This window comes from Gossypium hirsutum, chromosome A12, assembly GCF_007990345.1.
Source record: "Gossypium hirsutum isolate 1008001.06 chromosome A12, Gossypium_hirsutum_v2.1, whole genome shotgun sequence".
In the NCBI taxonomy this organism is placed as follows: Eukaryota; Viridiplantae; Streptophyta; class Magnoliopsida; order Malvales; family Malvaceae; genus Gossypium; species Gossypium hirsutum.
Genome location: NC_053435.1, coordinates 106,459,101 through 106,479,940, shown reverse-complemented (window position 1 = coordinate 106,479,940; position 20,840 = coordinate 106,459,101). Strand labels below are relative to the sequence as shown.

Genomic DNA, 20,840 nt, shown 5'->3' with positions numbered 1-20,840 from the left:
ATGAAGAAACCACTACTCATGCAAGCTTGTGAATTAGCATTTGCCGAATATGATGTTACAAATGGAATGCAAGCCCCGTGGTTGGTGGAGATAGGTATCTGCAAGGCTTAGCACTTCTTCAAGTGGAGTGTTATACAATTGGTTCAATTGTAACTATTTGCTATCCATTATAGTCTGCTAAGGAGTTAATAGTAGCTGTTAGTCGAAGCTGTTATACATATTCTTGTATGAATAGCTATAGAGACTTTATTGTAAAGAGATCATCTTTGCAGATTGATGGTATTTCAATATCAGATGTCTTCCTTCTTGTATATTTAGTGTGTATCTTGATATGCATTGATGTGATTTCCCAGTATTAGAGCAAAGTCATTGTTTAAATTGTAGGTTATTTAATTTGATATGGATTTTAGTATGGCAGCAAGTTTTATGTCGAAATGTACCTATAGGCTATAGCATATTTTGCTTCTTTTTTTTTTCTTTTTGCTCGCATAATATGCTTATCTTTGTTCTTTTAGTTTGTGGTTGCAAGCAGTTCTGTGTTTGCTGCCTGTTGTTTAGAGGATATTGGGAGTGTCATATTGGGCATCCTTTGTCATGTCGTTTTTTATTTCTATTTTTTGTTTCTCCTATTTCTCCTTATGTCTGACCTTGTTTCCATTCTTGTTTATTGATGGATATTTTCTTCCATAATGGTTGTTTCCTTTTACTGTGGTTTTCCTTGTTTCAAAAAGACCAGTTCTATACTCTAGAATTAGTGATTCAGCCTGGAGGAATTTCAGACTTCCCCATCAGGTATTCTTTCATCCTTCACCTCTTCTTCTTCTCACGGTCCCCATTCCTTATGCATTTGACTTGCTTTTCCTCAGATGATGTCCCCAGCAAACAATACTGGGCCTTCATCTGGCTCACAGATGGATTTCTTAGCTGAGTTTCGTCGTGCAATTCGAAATGGCAATACCGGCAACTGACTACTGACAAAGTGTGATAATGGCAGATGTGGACTTATGAAGAAATTCATGAACTTTGCACTCGAAGTACCTGTTGTATGTGTTCATTAGTTACTGAAATCAAATGCTACTTATTTGGGCGATCGTGTTATTCAGTGTAAAGCATGGTCCAGGCATTTGTTTATGTCATGGTCCTTGGACATGTAATTTAGATGAAAACGTTATGAAATATGTCAGCTATACAGTGTTATATTATTACTCTGGAACTCTAAGGTGGTGTTTTTATTCTCTTTCCTTTTATGATACAGTAGTAGGGGAGGGGTATTTTGTTGCCAGACCTGTATGGATTTTGATGAATGCAAATCTCTATCTAGTAAAATTGAGCTGTTATTCTTTTTAAGACTGATCATTCATATCTGTGTTTTTAGGGAGGAATGACTGCTAAAGTGAATCAGAGTTGTATTGTTAATTCAAATCTTAAAGCTGCAGTGCCCTTTTTACTCTTTTGTTCAACCTAAAGGTTTGACATGATGATGGGAATTGATATTTGCTTTTCTAACATTGCCCTGAATTAAGCATCTAAAAAGATTCATTTTTCAAATTGTAGAACAATTATGAATTGGAAAATTTTGTATGAGAGCATTATATTCAGACATGAATAATATATAAGAATATTAATTATTCTTATATAAGAATATCACAAGCAATAACAGTCATATATTATGATTTGAGTAAATTCATATAAGAATATTGATTATTAATAATATTATTAAATTATATATTTTAATTATAATATATTTAATAATAATTATGTTAATTTATATTTTATAGTATCATATATTATGATTTGAGTAAATTCATATAAGAATATTGATTATTAAGAATTTTATTAAATTATATATTTTAATTATAATATATTTAATAATAATTATGTTTAAAAATGATTAAATTATTTATTATTGATATTAATAATCTTATTAAAATTTAAATAACAATAACAATAATCATTTACCAAAACAAATTTATGGTAAGGGTATTCTAGTCATTTTAGTTTTTTCCATTATGCTATTACACCTCTATTCCATTCAACCAAACACAAGATTACTATTACGCCTCTATTCCATTACATTCAACCAAACAGTTGATTTGCTATTACACCTCTATTCCATTACACCTCTAATCCATTACACCTCTAATCCAATACAGTTCTAATCCAATACAGCGAACCAAACGTGCTCTCAGGGATGGAGGGAGAGAGATGAACGACATCCATGTTTTTTTAACACAATAATTGAAAATCATTACAAAATAAATTTTTTTAAATAATTTTTTAATAGTGGAAAGGAAGAAAGATATTTTCTAAGGGTGGAGGGAAAGAGATGTGTGGCACCAGTATAAAAAAAATTATTTTTTTGGTTGAAGGGAGAGAAATGAGCATCATTAGTAGTAGTTTATAGCGTAGAAATACGATTTAAATGGTGGAGGGTGAATTTTGTACCATTTTGTTATTTTTTTGAAGAATTATTGATATTTTAACAAGTATAAACAAATCAATAACAACATATTTTGAAGAATTACTAATATTTTTACACATATTTTTTCAAAGCAGTCTTTTTTTTTCATTTTTTATCCCAATAATGATTTTTTATTACATAACATATCTTTAACATTTGTGAAATGTAATTCTTTTACCACAATAATCCAAAAAATAAAATGAATACCAAAATTGATCACCATAAAAATTTCAAGCAAATAACTCATTTCGATATTTATTTTTGTAAACCCATTTTGGTATTTATTTTTGTGTTTTTTTTAAAATATTTTTTACGGTGATCACTGTAAATTTTTTTTAAAAAAATTAAATACCAAAAGGGATCACATTTAGATTTAAAACATGTGATAAAATTGTAAAAACTTGTGTATCTATTGTAATTACAATTTAAATCTAACGTGTTAAAAATATACGATGTTAATAAAATCTATAAGATAGTGTTTAGTACTCAACTATTTAGAAATATAATATTTATGATAATTTTTTAAATCCATTAATCTGTTAAATACTTATTTATTAATAAATTTGAAATTCTTTAAACATGTTTTATATATATTTTTAATAAATATTATAATGAATATTAATAAATTTATTCATAATATATGTATTTCATTTTTACCATTTACATAATAATTAAAATAAAATCTAAAATTTTAAATCCATATTCTTAAATAGAGCATAGGGGAAAAAGGTAAAAATATAAACTACCACTACTTACCTATACTATATATATTAAGATTTTGGTAGAATTAATGCCATTTAAGTGTCAATTCAATTGTTAAATTATCGTAAGTTTTTTTAAACAAAATCAATGAATATTATTGGGCCAAAAGGTTAGTGAACTTCAAATAATAATTTGATAATCAGTACAATAGATCAGTACTTAATGGCGAATAAAAAAAATTTTAAATTAAAATAAATTTGATAATCAATATTAGAAATAAAAAAATTATTTAAATTCTAATTTACGAATTCGTAACAATCTTCCTAAAAAAGTTAAATTATAAAAAAATAACTTTTTTAAATAATTAAATAATTATTTTAAAGTTGAAAGATGTAAAATTAAACTTAATAATAATTTAATAATTTTGGATGGAATTTACCCTAAAAAGTAACTTCATTAATTAAATTGAAACAGGTGTTTGACTTTAAGCTTTATCAAATCAAAGGAGTGCATTGGGGTGGGTGTTAGAGAAACTTGGGTGCCCAAATCCTGTCCTCTCTGGTTCGTATTTGACAGCATGAGAGAGAAAATCACTCCCAAAAAAAAAAAGTTGGCAAGTACGGTGTTTTCTAGCTTTGCATGCAGAAAACGATAGATGGGGCAGGGCACAATAATGAGATGCGGTTGAATAAAAGAGAGAGAAAATTGCTTTTTACTATTTTGTCTACTACTGTGATGCGAATGTTGGAAGCATGGAAGCAAAAGCAAAGGCCGAGAATGGCGGCAACCCATCCCCTTATAATCTCAAATATCTATAAAACCCCATATCCATCACGCGCTCTACACTCCACCACACTCAACGATACGTATCACCTAGTCATTTAAAGAGAAGAGATTTGCTTGGTGGTCTCCTTTGAAGAGAAAAAAAAAAGGATATTAGTCTTTGGCTTTAAGGTTTTTTCTTTTTTTGTTTTGGGTTCCACTCACTGTCTGCATATTCAAAAGGGATGGAAAAAGGGATTTTCCTAAATGGGGAAAGTGGTTTCAAAATGGGTATTGGCTGGAGTTTAGCGTTTCAGACAAGGTAGCTAAAGAAAGTAGTAGCATTGAAGCTTTTGATTTTGGGTTTGTGAAGCTTTTCAAAGTAGTGGTGTTATTGTTATTTAGTACCTAAGAAGCTGATGATGGCCAACTATGATAATCATCATCATCACCGTTCATTTCCATCATATGTAGTTGGTTATGATGATGTTGATGCTGATGATGGTCCCACGGGTAATAACAACAACAACAGGCCTAAGACCAGTAATATATACGATGTTTTGGCTAGCAGTGATTGTAGTTCTGGTTTTGCTGCTACTGTTGCTAGTGGCGGTGCAGTTGGTGTAAGGATATTACAGCAGCCTTTTGACATTTCCCCCACTTCAACCTCCACTGCTCACACCGCCTTCAAATCCCCAGGTAGAAAATTTTCCTTTGCTTTTTATTTTTATTTTTATCTGCTTGGTTCCCTAAAGGAAAAGGAAAGAAAAAATTTGACATCTTTATTCAATGAGTTATGGCAGAGAGTAAAGTTTTTTTTGTCTGTTTGACTGACAGAGGAGATGTTTTGATTTTGTGTAACAACAGGAGGGATGGCGGCTTCTTTGGAGTTTCCTTTCACGTTTTCACAGTATAAGGAGCTTCAGAGACAAGTTATGATATTCAAGTACATGAAAGCTTCCATTGCTGTGCCTCTTGATCTTCTCATACCCACTATCGGGAGCCCCTCTGTTTCAGTTGCTTCCCAGTCTGCCAGTAATCTCTTCATAACTTGTCTTTTTTATTACATCAATTATGGGATGGGATGTCTCGGTTTTTTGTTCATGTGGCAATAGATGTGAAATTTATGGTTTTTTGGGTTGTGTGGACAGTGGGAAGGTTTTCTGGTAGAGCGGATGTTGAGCCAGGGAGGTGTAGGAGAACTGATGGGAAAAAATGGAGGTGCTCTAGAGATGCGGCGCCTGACCAGAAGTATTGTGAGCGGCACTTGCATAGAGGTCGTCCCCGTTCAAGAAAGCCTGTGGAACTTCCTAATAAGAAGACCCGCCATACCCCTAGTCAAGCACATCCTTCATCTTCCTCCAGCACTCACCCACAGTTTGTTGCTCAGCCCTTAAACCAGAACCAGACCACCTGTTTTCTTGGTCAGCCAAGTCAAAAAGCTGCACCATTTTGGCCTTTCACCTCTGTTTCTTCCTACAAGGAACCCAGGTGAGTAAAACATGTTCTACTTTTGTGTGTTTTCAGCCTTTAGTTCTTATTATTATTAATTTTGGGTATCTTCCATTGTAGGACTTCGGACTGGGATATGAACGAACTTATTCCACTAGCTGATCAGCAGTGGCATCATCTCATGCAAATAGGGACTGCTACTGAAGGTTCTTTGTTCAATGCTGTCAACCAAAGTTATGACAAGGAGCCTCTGAACTTGATTTCATGTCCAAATTTCAGTCCTGCAGAAGGCCAACAACGCAATACTAGCCCTTGGCTTCTTAACCCTGAGATAGTTCCGGTAGAGAAGTCGCCACCTAGAGGTTTCATTGATGCGTGGTCTACTGCTGTATCAGATGACCACCATGCCAACACAGGAACTGAAACCTCTGATAATGGGAAACTCACTCTTTCATCCCTTTCTTTATCAATGGGAATCAATAGCTTCAGGGATAATGAGACAGGACCTATCCGTATGGGGTTGGGGGTGTGCGGGTATGATCAGGATGTTGAATATTGGCAATATCCCACATTAGGAAAAGATAGAAAGGGAGGGGGTTTGGTTTGTTATATATAGAACCCCTCCCCCTTTGGTTGTATCATCCCAAAATCTTCTCCTTTGTAATATTTCTAGAGGAAATATTAATTTGGTAGTGTCCGAGGACGTAAGCTAAATTGGCCGAACCTCGTTAAAACTCTGGTATTTTATTTCTTATTTGTTTGCTTTTATTTAATAGCTTTATGTTGGTTATATTTATTTAGTTATTATTGCTATAAATATCTAAGTGAGTTCTGTCTAGTTGTTGGGTTTTAAGCGGGACCATTGTGACCCCTCCAATTTAACTGGGAATTTTCTTAGTATAATTGTTGGCATAATAATTATCTAAATATTTCTGATAATATTGTTATTAATATTATCGTCGCTTCCGCAACAATTGGTATCCGAGCCAAGGTTTTGTAGTATGCTCTGTGTTTGCAGCTTAGTTTGATCTTACACATCAGAAACATTTCCGAAAGCTTGTGGGTATTCTGCATTTGGTGGCTATTAAGTAGAAGCTATGGCAAAAATGACAGAAGAAAAACCATCCATATCAACAACTTTCACTTCGTACATTTTGCCGAGGATTGGAACTGCAAATACGAGATTTGTAGTGGAAATTTTTGATGGAACAGGTCATTTCGGCATGTGGCAAAGTGAGCTTCTAGATGCCCTCTTTCAACAGGGTCTAGATATTGCCATTGAGGAAGAAAAACCAGAAGGGGTTGATGATAAAGAATGGAAGACCATCAACCGATTGGCATGTGGTACAATTCGATCATGTCTTTCCAGAGAGCAGAAGTATACATTCAGTAAAGAGACTTCTGCAAGTAAATTGTGGAAAGCATTGGAGGAGAAATTTCTGAAGAAGAACAGTCAAAATAAGTTACATATGAAGAAAAGACTGTTTCGTTTCAGTTATGTTCCTGGTACCACGATGAACGAGCACATTACCAATTTTAATCAGCTGGTGGCTGATTTGTTGAATTTGGATGTGACTTTTGAAGACGAAGACTTGGCGTTAATGTTGTTGGGATCGCTTCCTGAGGAGTTTGAGTACCTTGAAACTACTCTACTTCATGGAAAATCGGAAGTAACTTTCAATGAAGTAACTGCTGCATTGTATAGCTATGAACTACGCCGAAAGGATAAGTTGAAAGGTTCAGGTGAAGCAGCAGTGGAAGCATTGGTAACAAGAGGTCGTCAGCAAAGTCAGTCTAAGGGGAAGAGAAGAAAGTCCAAAGGTCGAGCTGTTGCCAAAGATGAATGTTCTTTTTGCAAAGAAAAAGGACATTGGAAGAAAGATTGTCCAAAATTGAAGAAAAAAGGGAAGACTCCGCAAGATGCAAATGTTGCAGAATGCAATAGTGAAGCAGAGTCAGACTTTTCTCTTAGTATGACATCTTCAACATTATATGCAGATGAGTGGATCATGGATTCTGGTTGTTCCTATCATATGTGTCCCATTCGGGAATGGTTCTTTGAATTTCAAAAACTAGATGAAGGGGTTGTTTACATGGGTAATGATAACACATGTAAAATAGCCGGGATAGGTTCAATTAAACTGAGGAGTCATGATGGATCTACTAGAATTTTGCGGGATGTACGATATGTCCCAAAGTTGAAGAAGAATCTCATCTCTTTGGGGTCGTTAGAATCTAAAGGCCTAGTTGTGACAATACGAGATGGAGTTCTTAAAGCAACTTCAGGAGCATTGGTGATGTTGAAAGGCATAAGAAAGAACAATCTGTATTACTACCAAGGTAGTACAGTGGTCGGGACAACAGCAGCAGCAATTACGAGTACCAAGAAGGACGCTGAGGCAACACAGCTGTGGCATATGCGTTTGGGCCATGCTGGTGAAAAATCCTTGCAAACTCTAGCCAAGCAAGGATTATTGAAAGGTACAAAGACTTGCAAACTTGAATTTTGCGAGCATTGTGTTCTGGGAAAACAACGAAGGGTGAAATTTGGCACTGGGATTCACAATACTAAAGGTATTCTGGATTATGTGCATTCTGATGTATGGGGACCGTCCAAGACTCCATCACTTGGAGGAAGACGTTATTTTGTCACCTTTATTGATGATTTTTCCAGACGAGTTTGGGTGTTTCCTATGAAGAACAAAGATGAGGTGCTTGAAGTTTTCCTTAAGTGGAAAACTAAAGTTGAAAATCAGACAGGAAGGAAGATTAAGGTTCTCCGATCAGACAACGGTGGAGAATATAAAAGCGATCCTTTCCTGAAGATATGCCAAGATTGTGGCATAGTAAGGCACTTCACCGTAGGTGGAACACCGCAACAGAATGGGGTGGCAGAGCGTATGAATCGAACGCTTGTGGAGAAAGTTCGATGTATGTTATCTAATGCTGGATTAGATAGAAAGTTTTGGGCTGAGGCTGTGACGTACGCTCAACATCTCATCAATCATTTGCCATCATCTGCTATAAATGGCAAGACTCCTTTGGAGAAATGGTATGGAAAACCTGCTACTGATTATGACACCTTGCGCATTTTTGGTTCTATTGCATATTATCATGTGAAAGAATCAAAGTTAGATCCAAGAGCAAAGAAGGCTCTATTCATGGGCTTCAATGCTGGTGTTAAGGGATATCGTTTGTGGTGTCTAGAGGCAAAGAAGACGATAATCAGTAGGGATGTTACCTTTCATGAATCTGCCATGTTGAATAAGGTAAATCCAGAAGGAGTGAGTAGTACTTCGCAGCAGGTGGAGTGTACTCCGCAGCAGGTGGAGTTTGAGCAGAGTGTGGTAATTCCAGCAGAAGGTACCACTAGTGATTCTTCATTGGCAGATGCAGAGTCAGATGAGGAAGAGGTTTCTACCCAAGAACCTCAACAGCAATCAGAGCCAATTGCAGTCAGAAGGCAGAGACGAGAAATTCAGAAACCAGCTCGTTTCACTGACATGGTAGCTTATGCACTTCCAGTTGTTGATAATATTCCATCCACTTACACCGAAGCCATTCAGAGTTTAGAGAATAATAGATGGTTAGGTGCAATGGAAGAGGAAATGCAATCTCTAGAGAAAAACAAGACGTGGAAGCTGGCACAACTACCAAAAGGGAAGAAGGCGATTGGTTGCAAATTTGAAGACACTATTGAAGTTAGTGTTATGAGAAGATGTTCGAAGATGTGGAATATCGCCAAGGTGGAGATTTGTTGAATATTGGCAATATCCCACATTAGGAAAAGATAGAAAGGGAGGGGGTTTGGTTTGTTATATATAGAACCCCTCCCCCTTTGGTTGTATCATCCCAAAATCTTCTCCTTTGTAATATTTCTAGAGGAAATATTAATTTGGTAGTGTCCGAGGACGTAAGCTAAATTGGCCGAACCTCGTTAAAACTCTGGTATTTTATTTCTTATTTGTTTGCTTTTATTTAATAGCTTTATGTTGGTTATATTTATTTAGTTATTATTGCTATAAATATCTAAGTGAGTTCTGTCTAGTTGTTGGGTTTTAAGCGGGACCATTGTGACCCCTCCAATTTAACTGGGAATTTTCTTAGTATAATTGTTGGCATAATAATTATCTAAATATTTCTGATAATATTGTTATTAATATTATCGTCGCTTCCGCAACACAGGAGAACCATGAATACGCTTCCAAATGCCACCTTTCTAGCTGGTTAGCCCCTGCCTCTACACCAGGAGGCCCATTGGCGGAGGTTCTAAGGCCGAGTGCCACTGCCTCGTCTCCCGTCGCGGGAAATGGAAATTCTTGTAGTCCTGCGATGACTGCAGTGTCTTCACCGTCTGGTGTTTTGCAAAAAGCTCTTGCTTCATGGTCTGATAGCAGCGGTAGTAGCAGCCCGACGATTGTTTGTTCCAGAGCCAAACCTGAGATCGGTTTGATGTTGGCTTAAACGAAATTACAATTCCCCCTTTTGTTGGAAGTTAACCCAAGATTTTACTACAGACGGATATAATATGTTCTTTTTTGTTTCTGTATGGTTTTAAGCACTTAGTTGCAGGTTATTATATACATATGTATCTAGCCTTATTATTACAAACTTGTTGATTTTGTTGACTAAAAGAAGAGAATTTGTCTGAACATCATTGCAGAGAAGGCAATGGAATGGCTCTAGTCTCCATGAAAATATTTATTCTCAGACCTTGAAACTTGTTTTAATGGAAAAACAGTGATAGACGACAATTTACAAACATTTCATATCCATTGATAAGGTTGAATTTGTCCTCAACCTGTCACAAAGAGACCAAGGATTAGCAGTTGCTGTCAAGTGGACATGTGCCATGAAAAACTGCTTCTAAGTGTTTGATATTTATTGTGAAAGGCTAAAATTTATCCCTTTCGTACCCATAAGATGTAAATCCTGGATCTTTCAGGAAGCACAAAGAAAGCCCAAATATGTTAGCAAGTAACGACAGCTCCAGAACTTTCACACCTTCACTCCAACTTTCAGGATCTCTCTCCAACCTTCCCCTGCGCTTTAAGACCTTCAGCTATAAGTATTGTACTAACCATAGTATCCTTAGTCATCGGCAATACGATTTTAAGACACCCAATTCTCCGTTTCCGAATTCTGTTTAGCAATGGCTTCGACTGTATCTTGTTCATTTTCACCATTGGTATTAAACAAGGCTAATCTGCCCTGTTCTACTAATGCTATAAAGCCATTCTCTGTATCTTTTCCGTCCAAGAATTCTTGCAACAGCCGGCTGTCTGTTGTAAGGGCAGAGGCTACTCGGGATCATAACAGAGATACATCGGTGGACGTGCATGTTAGCAAAGATAATAAAGGCCAAGAGAGAGCTGTTGAGAAAAGGCCTAAACGGTTGGCTATGGATGTCTCTCCTTTTGGTAAGTATTTAGCTGAATCATGAATATGGCTCTGTTATTATATGATTGATGAGCTTGTTTTTACATGATCCATGGATGACAGGTTTGTTGGACCCCATGTCACCTATGAGATCAATGCGTCAAATGATGGACACAATGGACCGGATATTCGAGGACGCAATTGACATTCCCCGGCACCAACAGAACACGAGGAGACGTACGTGCACCTTGGGACATCAAAGATGGCGAACACGACATCAAAAAGCGATTCGACATGCCAGGGCTCGGAAAAGACGAGGTTAAGGTTTCCGTAGAAGACGACATACTGGTCATAAAGGGAGAACACAAAAAGGAAGAAACCCAAGACGATTGGACAAACAGAAGGTACAGTTCTTACAATACTAGTCTCCAACTACCAGACAACTGCGACAAAGATAACATCAAAGCAGAGCTTAAGAATGGAGTTCTCTTCATCTCCATTCCCAAAACAAAAGTTGAACGCAAAGTTATTGATGTAGATATTCGGTAAAGAAGTTGAAGTTTCTCTGTAATTATATAAGTGTCTGGTATATATACTAATGGGAAATATCATGTTGTACATGTAACATAGATTACAATTATTGATCATTTTCTTCTAATATGGAATCCAGCTTTGGTTTCCAATTTCTTGGAGATACAACGAAACTCCCATTTCTTTTCTCAAGCCCTGCAAGCACCTCCTGTACAGATACTTGCTTGGCCAACAATTGCTGAAGCTCTTGCTTCGTTATCACAACTTTTATTCTCTTAACACCACCGCCGGTTCCTACCGCCGTGTACGGTGGCTCGGTTGCAGGAAGAATGTAGTAAACTTTCCCCGTCTTCAGCTCGTAGTTCATCGGCAGATGGTGTGAAACCGTGGGTGATAAGCCGATACCCGAGCCTGAAAACTTCACCAACACATCTTTAACAAGGAGTGGTGCTCTGAACTCTAATATCTTCCCATCCGGCTTCACCACCTGAATAACTTTCTGATCAGGCTTGGCCTTCACAGCTCTAAGAAAAGCCGAACAATTACCCATTTAGCTTCAAAAAAAGATGCAGACACTATATGGCACAATGAGACACTATATATGTAGTAGTGTTTAATTTAAACAAATAATGGGTTTGTTTTGGATTGAGTGGAGCAGTGAAAAGCTATATCTATCCATGGAGGAAGGCACCTTAAATTTACAACTTTGGCTGGCAGTGGCAGACCCTAAATTTTTTATATATTTTTTAAGTTAGATAAATGGGATTTTTAAGCTTGTCAACTACGCATGCAAAGAGAGTCGGTTAGTGGATGGTGGCGCATTGGCATTGCTCATCTATCATTTTATTCACCTTCGTTGCCCTTTTGGATCAGTTCATCTGTAGGAGGTTAATGGTGCCCACTGTGATATTCTAATATCTAAAATCTTTCATGTTCTTTGGTCACTTTTTTACTAGATTTTTTTTCTAGTCTTCGATAATTTATACACGTACGAAGTGGTGTATGAAAATATCTGGAAACAGGCCTCTGCTGTACTTTGCGTTATTACATCATCATTATGGTTTAATGATGTAAAAAAACATGCCATTATATGCAAGAGGTTATGAATATAAGAAAAGAGAATCCATTTTTTTATTTCTCTATAACTAAAACATATTTGAATTTAAGCATTGTTTAATTATATGAATAATTAAAAATAAATTGTGGATTTTTTTAAAATTATTAAAGTAAAATAGGAAATTATAATGCAAGGAAGAAAACAATAAATTTACTGAAAATGATGAAACCTTTGACTTTTTATGCTAATTGTAAAGATTCCTTTTTCATTTTCACTCCAAATAACTACTACAACTGAACAAACAAAATCTTATTGCTTTAGGTGTTCGTAGGTAAATGCTGGGTCTTCCACTCAGTTATCAAATTGAGACAAAAGGGAAAGGGATCTGGTGAGACTGTCTTAATATTTATATAATTTGAAACAGTTGACTTTTACCAATGTTATTTGCCCTATGGACCACGTCCAACTAACCTAACCTCACCTACTAACCAAGGGTACACCATTAGCCTAGGACCTTAGCTTTGGTCCCCAGTCCCGCCCTAAGGAATGCTTTGCCCTAAACCCTGTTTGCAAGGCCACTGTTGGACTACCTTCTACATATTTAATTTGGATTTTTCTAAAGTATTCCCACTTTACGAGCTTATATTAGTAATATATATAAGTTTATCATATCACAAGAATATAATTATTGCAAAAGAAGAGGGTGAAAGGTGCACCATTGTTTTGAAGGAACCCTAAGCGAAGAGCCATCCATCTAGGTTAGTCGATCTAATTCCACTATATTTAAATTCCCCCACTAATCTATATTATAATGATGGTTTATAATTATATTAGTAATTTATTTCCGTTGGTAAAGTTCAATGGATCGTTTTAGCTTTAATTACATTTTTGTAATGGACCCCTTTCAGTCCTCTTTTCGTCCCTTTCGGAGCCGCCTTCACCACTCTCCCAGGCTGAGCTTGTTGCTGCTAATGGGTTGTTAAATCACTTTTTAAAACTGCCGCACTGCAATTTCCCAACATCTTACTATCTTATTTATATTATTATTCAAAGTTTTAATTGAGTTTATGTTACTTTTAATATTATGAAATTATATAAAAAATTAATATTTTTATATTTCTTTACGTATAATTTAGAATAATACATTGACATGATGAAATTTAAACTCGAAAACCTTAAATTTTTTTTCAATTTTACTATTTTACCATTATGAACGTGAAATAAGCTGATAGTTTTTCGCTCTTTTCTTTTAATGCATGATTTATGGATAGATATATAAATTCGACTGAAACACTGGGATAAGAGAGTGGGATTACGGCCCACTTTTTGGAACAAAAAAGCACCGTATAGATGGACTCTAACATGCAAATTCTTGACTGAGCTTAAAACAATTTGGTCTATATATACAGTTCAGCTGACAAAGGGTGCTACATCTGTTTGGGCTTCTCTTTACAGTATTTGGGCAAAGAAAGGCTTTCTCTGCCAACAGCATTTGTCACAAACAGCTCAAGGCTAAATTAGTCATATATGTCGGAAAAAAAAATTAATTAGTTAAATAAGTTAATTTTTTGAAAATTTATAAAAATAGGTCATTTTTTAGAGAGAAAGTGTAAAAGTGCATTCAATTGGGCGTACTTTTTACACATTTGATAGGAAAGCTCTTCTAACTAAGTAAACTTTGACAGACTCTCACAAAACAATATATTTCCTTAAATTTTTAAAAAACCAACCTTTTTGACTAGTTAATAAATTTTTTTTGACATATATAGCTAATTTAGCACAATATAGGTTGAACTACAAGGAGCTGTTGTTAATAATGGCAAAAATCTAGGAATATTAATACCTCTGCAAATATAGCTTGATAGTGTTAGAGGCTTGAAATGGCGTACAAGGGTCAGTGCCGACCGTGGATGCTGTTTCGTATGATTTCATCAAAATAAAGGACCATAAATCAATTTTACTTAAATTTTCAAAAAAAAAAAAAAAGAAGTGTTAGAATCGTTGAATGTAAAAGCATACACTTAAAGTATCACGTTTTCTTTCATTTCAAATAATCCTAGTCACGCTTTCTTTGCTTTGTCACTCCTAGGGGACCACATCCTTGTTTACTTCATCTGAAATTAATTCTTTTCTTTTCACGTTTTCTTTGAGCATAAATATCAATTACTGAATTAATTGTCGGCTGAAACTACTAAGCATTTAATCAAACTTAAAAGCACCAAATGAAAGAGTTTTGATTTCATATTTTTCCAATTTTTTAAAAATATTTTATTTGTTAATACTAAAAATTAGTGTAGAAAAAATTATGGTAGTAGTTAACGACAATTCGTTTTGTTAGAATAGTGAGTCATACTATAAAAGTGAATATGTATTCTATCATTACGGTGAGAGAGCTGCTTATATAATATTTCACTTAAATTACAGATCATGTGAATGATGAGTGTTGATTATCTTATCGAAATGACTTGATTGTAAAAAATGATTGACATGTATAAAACGAATTGGATGAAGCTAGATGGCAAAGGTAATCTAGTGGCAAAGCCCTCATATGTAACAGTACCAAAGCATTAGGATTGCAGTGCAAGTTGGTTCAAAGGAGGCCCCGGGGGAGAGATAAGGGGATTCTGAAGAGATGAAGCTAAAAGGCATTATGTGGTCGGTACAGTCCACGTAACGTGGCTTATTTTCATTCCCTTAAAAGGCTTCAAATCTAGGCTGTGGGATAGGATTATCCTCACCTTCTGAGTGGGTTCCCTTGGTTACCGTCTTAAATATCTATAACCCAAGCTACAATCCGAGTGGGTTCCAATGTGGACATGCAGCCAATGACACTTTTTAGCCAACGAAGCTCAACTTTTTCTTCGATATGGATAAGTAATGATCAAACAAAACCGGCTGCATTGAGCCATAGATGCTTTTTTTTTTTTTTGTCAGTACAATTATCCTATAAACTATATATACCTCAAAGCTAAAACTAAAGGTAAAGTACTAATTCATCCATTTCTAGGCTTTTTAGCCAGTTTGTTTAATTCCCAATTCACTCATTCTTTACTTCTCTTCATCCCCAAGGCACCTACATTCCTTTACCTTTTATCTTTTCCCAAAGAAGCTTATTTCTATCATAAATTAGAAACCTAAACATTTCCTCTACATCTTCTCAAAACACTAATGGCTTTGGGTACAGTGTATGCAACAATCCGAGCTGTAGTAGCTGCTGTAGTGGGGATTTACTCTTTTGATCGTCATTCTGGAGCCAAGGTAGCCCCTGGTCTTTTCTCTTGCTGTATAATATTATGATGTTTTGTTTCTTAGTTCTTGGTTTTACTTTTTCAGGAATTTGGAGTTGGGGTTCGTTCATCTACAGAGAGTATGCTGGCTAAGCCTAACACGAAGATGCAGACCACACCGCTACCCAAGGTGGCACCACAGTTTGATGGGTTGAACTGTTTTGAAACCCTGGTGGGTTTTTGACGTTTGACAATATGCTTTATGCTGCTGTAAGGTTCATAGCACCAGATTGAAAGTGTTTTGCTTTTTAGACAAGTGCAAGCAAACTAGCCTGCAAATCAAACATGGAAGTATTGAATGTATTTTGATATTTCTGGGAAAATTTAGCATTTTCATAATGCCCCAGTGAATCCTGATTAATATTATAAAAAGTTGATCAATCAATGCCATTGTATTACAAGACTGTAAGCCCATTCCTAAATGAAAGTTGCTGAGCATAGCAAACGAACAGTTAGGTGCCAGTGGTTCAGTGGCTTTCATGAGAGAATTCCCAGTGCGAGTTTATAAAGCAGTACAGCTCTATTGCCTTATTGATGTGATGTTCATAATATACATATCAGTAAAACACAGATATACAATCTCTGCCTCTACAATATCGAGAAACCGATATTCGTTCAAAAAGATAAGCCTATGCCTTGCGGCACTCTAACTCGGTCTATTTCCCCTGTCTGTAAGCTTTCTACCCATACCAAAGATAAATGTCTTACTCAACGCACCATGATCCAGGCTACAAGCTAGAACTATTAGACCACCGTAAATTAGGGCCCTTGAAATGTTCTGAGCTAGAGGGTTCTCGGAAGTGGAATCTACATCTGACCTCGATAAATCTTCATTGCTTTCCAAAGATATCAAGTACTCCATGCTTATTTTGGTGTTGACTTGAGCCATGTACGCAGATTGAGATAGCGAAGCTAGAGACTCTCTTTCTTTTTGGTAAGCACATAACCCGGGCTCGATTTTCTTCACGGTTCCCCACATTCCTTGACGTACTCCGAGCTTAGCAATTTCCCATGGGATGCCCATATCTTCATGATGGAAGAGTAACACCTCACAGGCAGTCAGCTGGCCATTACCTCTTCTTGATTCCACTGAATGAATGATGAGAAAATTTAGTGCATACTAATACAAGCAACTTTCTGTAGTTGTCTGCTTCTAACTTATGCTAATCACAAGTTATACGATCCGATATGCATTGATCGCAAAAGCTTCAGAGGCAATTTCAAGTTAAAACCAATGGCTCAACTCAAAGAAAGAAGAGCGGCATACCTGCTCGGATGTACCAACTTGAATAGTACAGGTCCACCCGTCTTGGTTTGCTACGTCGGGGGACAGAAGCGCACGTAACTCCCTGAAACAAAGTCATCTGAGTTGAGAAACACCCAACAAACCGTCGCTGATTATCGGCCTACGCTATTCAGAAGAATTCATTTTCGTCGACAATCTACAGCCTCGTGTTCGAATTAGCAAACAAATTTTCTGGCAATTTTAGCATTATGTCAAAAATATTGAATCCATTTGTCATACCTTTGTCACACAGTAGTAAGATCCATCAACTTCCCATATCCGTCGACCTATTATGTATTCTCTGTCACTGCAAAAGAATGGAAACTAAGCCACAAAGAATTAGAAACGAATAAAGTTAGTATAAGCATTGCAAGGCATAGGCAAAATTCATGGAAACCAACCTTTCTTATCCATTGAACAACCATGGTCCCTGTTGTAGAACACTCTTCTATGGTTGCTGAATATGCAAGCATGTCATCCCACTTTGGTCTAAACTCATCGTCCCAGAAGAAGTCTCTCACTATCCTTGCAGTTGCATTCTCAAACACCGTTCTGCTGCGGTACTGAGGCGGACCGGTCTAACAAATCCGTATGTAAAAAGATTAGCTTGTCTAACATTCACAAACATAATGTCACATGAACACTCAGGATAAATCCTACCTTTGGATCTCTCCGCCATGCTTGGTAGCTCATATTTGGAGTAGAACGATCCATCATATGCATCCATGTAGGACCACCGTCCCTCATTTCAACAAGCTGACATAAATGTTTCAAATCCTCCTCCGTAATAGCACTTGAACACCCTTCATTAACAACTGATCTGGATGTGCTACAAACATATATATAGAGAGAGAGAGAGATATACATCAAGTTCCAGCATTAAAATTAAGAACTTTAAATAGATTTCAAAGTTACCTGGAATTGTCATATTCAGAAGGAGAAACAGAGAGCGTTTTCCCTTGTTCTCCATTATCAGTAACCCAAGCTTCTGGCTGCATATTCAAGGAGTTCAAACATGAAGAAGAACCGGAGTTTTTCAGACAGAACATAGGCGACATAGAAGACGATGACGGCAATGATAATTCCAACGATTTGGATACAACAGAACTCAGTTTCTGTATTAACAGTTCTGCCCACTTCGGCTTCCAAGCCCAGCCAACTAATATACCTACTAAAAACGCTATCCAAAATGGAACCAAATACAACATCGTATCTAGGAATTGTTTTTCCTCTAACAATATTAATAGTCTGGTTAAAGATTAGTACAGGCCATATAAAGACGAACCAAGGAGCAGAAGGGTTAGATATGGCGGCAAAGGGGGGGAGGGGGAAGACACAGAATTTAAGGTTTGAGTTTGATTTTAAGAACTGGACATGAGCTTTAGCGGTTGAAACTAGAATGATGGGTTTTGTTGTTTTGTACGAAAATGATGAAGGGAGAGGGAAAGGGAGGTGAGAACGATGTCGTTTTGGGTTTTGAATGGAGGAGAGAAGACAAAGGTTACCCTTCGGCTTTTGTTGAAAGAGAAATTAGAGGGAGACATGGAAAGTAAGAACGGTGGAGAATGAATTAAAAGCAACAATTGGTCCTAAATCCTGTCTTTTAAATGATATGAAATAAAAGGAAGGCAATTGTAACGGTGGAAGTGGACTGAAAACAACAAACCAACCCCACCTTTTACACTTTTGCGTTTTTCTTTTAATACATACAATATATAGGATGCAGGCAAACGGGTATAAAAATCTCTTACTAAATAATCATAAAATTAATTGTGTTTTTATGGTAAGAAAAATTAATTAAACTCATTGATATGTTGAAGGGTATTTATATTTCTATTTGAGAATCGAAAAGAGATTATAAATAGTTTTAAGTATTATATCGAAAAAATTAATTTATTTATCATTTTTTATCATTTAAGTCGATATTTATTAACAGTTCTACTAACGAAATGACATAGTAAAAGGGCTTTTTAGACTTTTTGTCTAGAATATATAATTAGCCTTAATTTTACATTGTTGTTAATCTACCCATGTTCTATACTATTCAAATATTGTTTAATTACTCATTGAAAAATAATAAATTTTTAATGATTAATTTCTAAGCATGTTTAATAATTTGAAGGACTAGAATTTTGATTGTTTAGATTTGAGTTTTACCATGCTCATTTAAGCACGTGTGGGTTATTTTAAAATTTATTTCAGATTTAAGTCTTTATCACGTATTGGTCTTATTCATTTTTATTCTAATATGATTTTTTTGAATATATTCTATTATAACTTTGAATATATTTAAATTTCAATTCACTATGCTTTATTTTGAGTTAATTCTAATTGTAATTGTTTGTTCGTATGTTATTTATGATTGTACTTATAATCTCTTAAAAAGAAAAAATTTATGACTCGCAAAGTTTTAGAATGTATCGTTCAAACCAATAGCTAAAATGTAATGCGATAGTTTAATAATATGTAAGGTAAATTATGGAAGCATGTAATCTTTTTTTTTTCCTTCTCTTTTAATTAATTTGTTATTGAATTTTATTAAATAATAATTTTATTATTATTCATACATATTAAATTTTCATCAATAATATTTTCAAGATTTTATTTTTCTAGAATTTTTATATAGAAATTTCTATGTTTAAATAATTTTAATTTTTTTAATAATTTTTATAAGGAATCAAGATAAATTTGACAAAAAAAAATATAAAGTGAAGATTAAAACTGTTATTATAGTAACTAAAAAAGTAACACTTAATAGTTGCGTAACAAAAAAGTAATAATTTCAAAAGCTTTAGTGATTAAATTATAACTTTTCTTTAGTTAAGTGAAATTTACCTGTAATTTAGTGACTAATATTACAATTTACCCTAATATATAATAAGCAATAAGAAATACAATCTTTTTATATATATAATTCCTATTTCTACTACTTATATTCTAAACTCTTATCAACAAGTGATTGAGTGCAACGATAAGACTCGTTATATTCGAAATATATATATATATATATATATAAATTTAAATCTTGAAAACAATATTGTTAACACCAATCAAGATAAAAAAAGTTATTTTTTCTTAAATAAATTAATTACATGTAACTTCTTTAGTAAGATTTCAAACAACTTTGATTAAAAAAAGAATGAAAATTACTTTATATATATAAATATAACTTTGACAGACTATAGCAAAACAAATAATAAAAAAAATATATGTGAACCAAAATTAAAGTAGCAAATTATTCTCGTGGTGGCCGAGCTGTTCGAATAAATTTTCGCTTGTACCACCAATGGAGAAATCGGAGAATAAATATTTAAAAAAGGGTTAACATGTATTGTTACCACCCGTAATTACATAAAATTTAAAATTTAATTTTTCCATTTCAAAACTTAAAAATTAAGTGCTATTACTTTGTTTATTTAAAAATTTTAGTTTAATTAGGGGTGTGAACGAGTCAAGCCGAACTCGAATGTTGTTAAAGTTTGAGTTCGAACTCAATTGAAAATTTACTTTTAAGCTTGAGCTCGACTCAATATATAATTGAGCTACTCGAGTTTAAATTCGATTAAGCTCATTTATCAATTTTTGGACCCAAGCTTGAACTCATCTCAATAATTAAGTCTAGGGTTAATAATATATATTAAGGGAAATGATATAAGTCTATGAAAAGCTCGATAAGGCTCGCAAGTTGTTCAAGTCATGTTGTAACAGCCTAATTTTCAGTGGTGTCGGAATAGTGATTCAAGATCACTAAATCCGAAAAATGAGTAGGGATTATTATTAATTTAGTGAGTATAAGTTAAATGTGAAGTTAAGAAAAATTTTGAAATAGTGAATAGTGTACTAAAAATAAATATTAAAATAATTAGAATCGAAAACGAGATATCGAGAACTCAGGAATTTTAAATGGAGCCATAAATATTTTTA

General features: G+C 34.9%; 3 protein-coding genes and 1 pseudogene across 3 annotated transcripts; 2 read left to right on the top strand and 2 right to left on the bottom strand.

The window, feature by feature from the left end:
- Positions 1-3,850: 3,850 nt before the first annotated feature.
- On the top strand, positions 3,851-10,029 carry LOC107929482 (growth-regulating factor 7). Its single transcript, XM_041083644.1, has 5 exons — positions 3,851-4,624; positions 4,793-4,960; positions 5,077-5,416; positions 5,498-5,924; positions 9,566-10,029. The coding sequence occupies exons 1-5, from the start codon at positions 4,345-4,347 to the stop codon at positions 9,839-9,841; spliced, it is 1,491 nt and encodes a 496-aa protein (XP_040939578.1). The 5' UTR covers positions 3,851-4,344; the 3' UTR covers positions 9,842-10,029.
- Positions 10,030-10,176: 147 nt separating this feature from the next.
- LOC107929484 (small heat shock protein, chloroplastic-like) lies at positions 10,177-11,305 on the top strand (annotated as a pseudogene).
- Positions 11,306-11,393: 88 nt separating this feature from the next.
- On the bottom strand, positions 11,394-11,837 carry LOC107929485 (uncharacterized). Its single transcript, XM_016860919.2, has one exon. The coding sequence runs from the start codon at positions 11,835-11,837 to the stop codon at positions 11,394-11,396; it is 444 nt and encodes a 147-aa protein (XP_016716408.2).
- Positions 11,838-16,132: 4,295 nt separating this feature from the next.
- On the bottom strand, positions 16,133-18,574 carry LOC107929489 (uncharacterized). Its single transcript, XM_016860924.2, has 6 exons — positions 17,832-18,574; positions 17,577-17,745; positions 17,318-17,494; positions 17,157-17,240; positions 16,899-16,980; positions 16,133-16,720 (listed from the first exon to the last, which is right to left on the bottom strand). Exons 1-6 carry the CDS (start codon positions 18,122-18,124, stop codon positions 16,278-16,280), a joined length of 1,248 nt encoding a protein of 415 aa, XP_016716413.1. The 5' UTR covers positions 18,125-18,574; the 3' UTR covers positions 16,133-16,277.
- Positions 18,575-20,840: the final 2,266 nt, after the last annotated feature.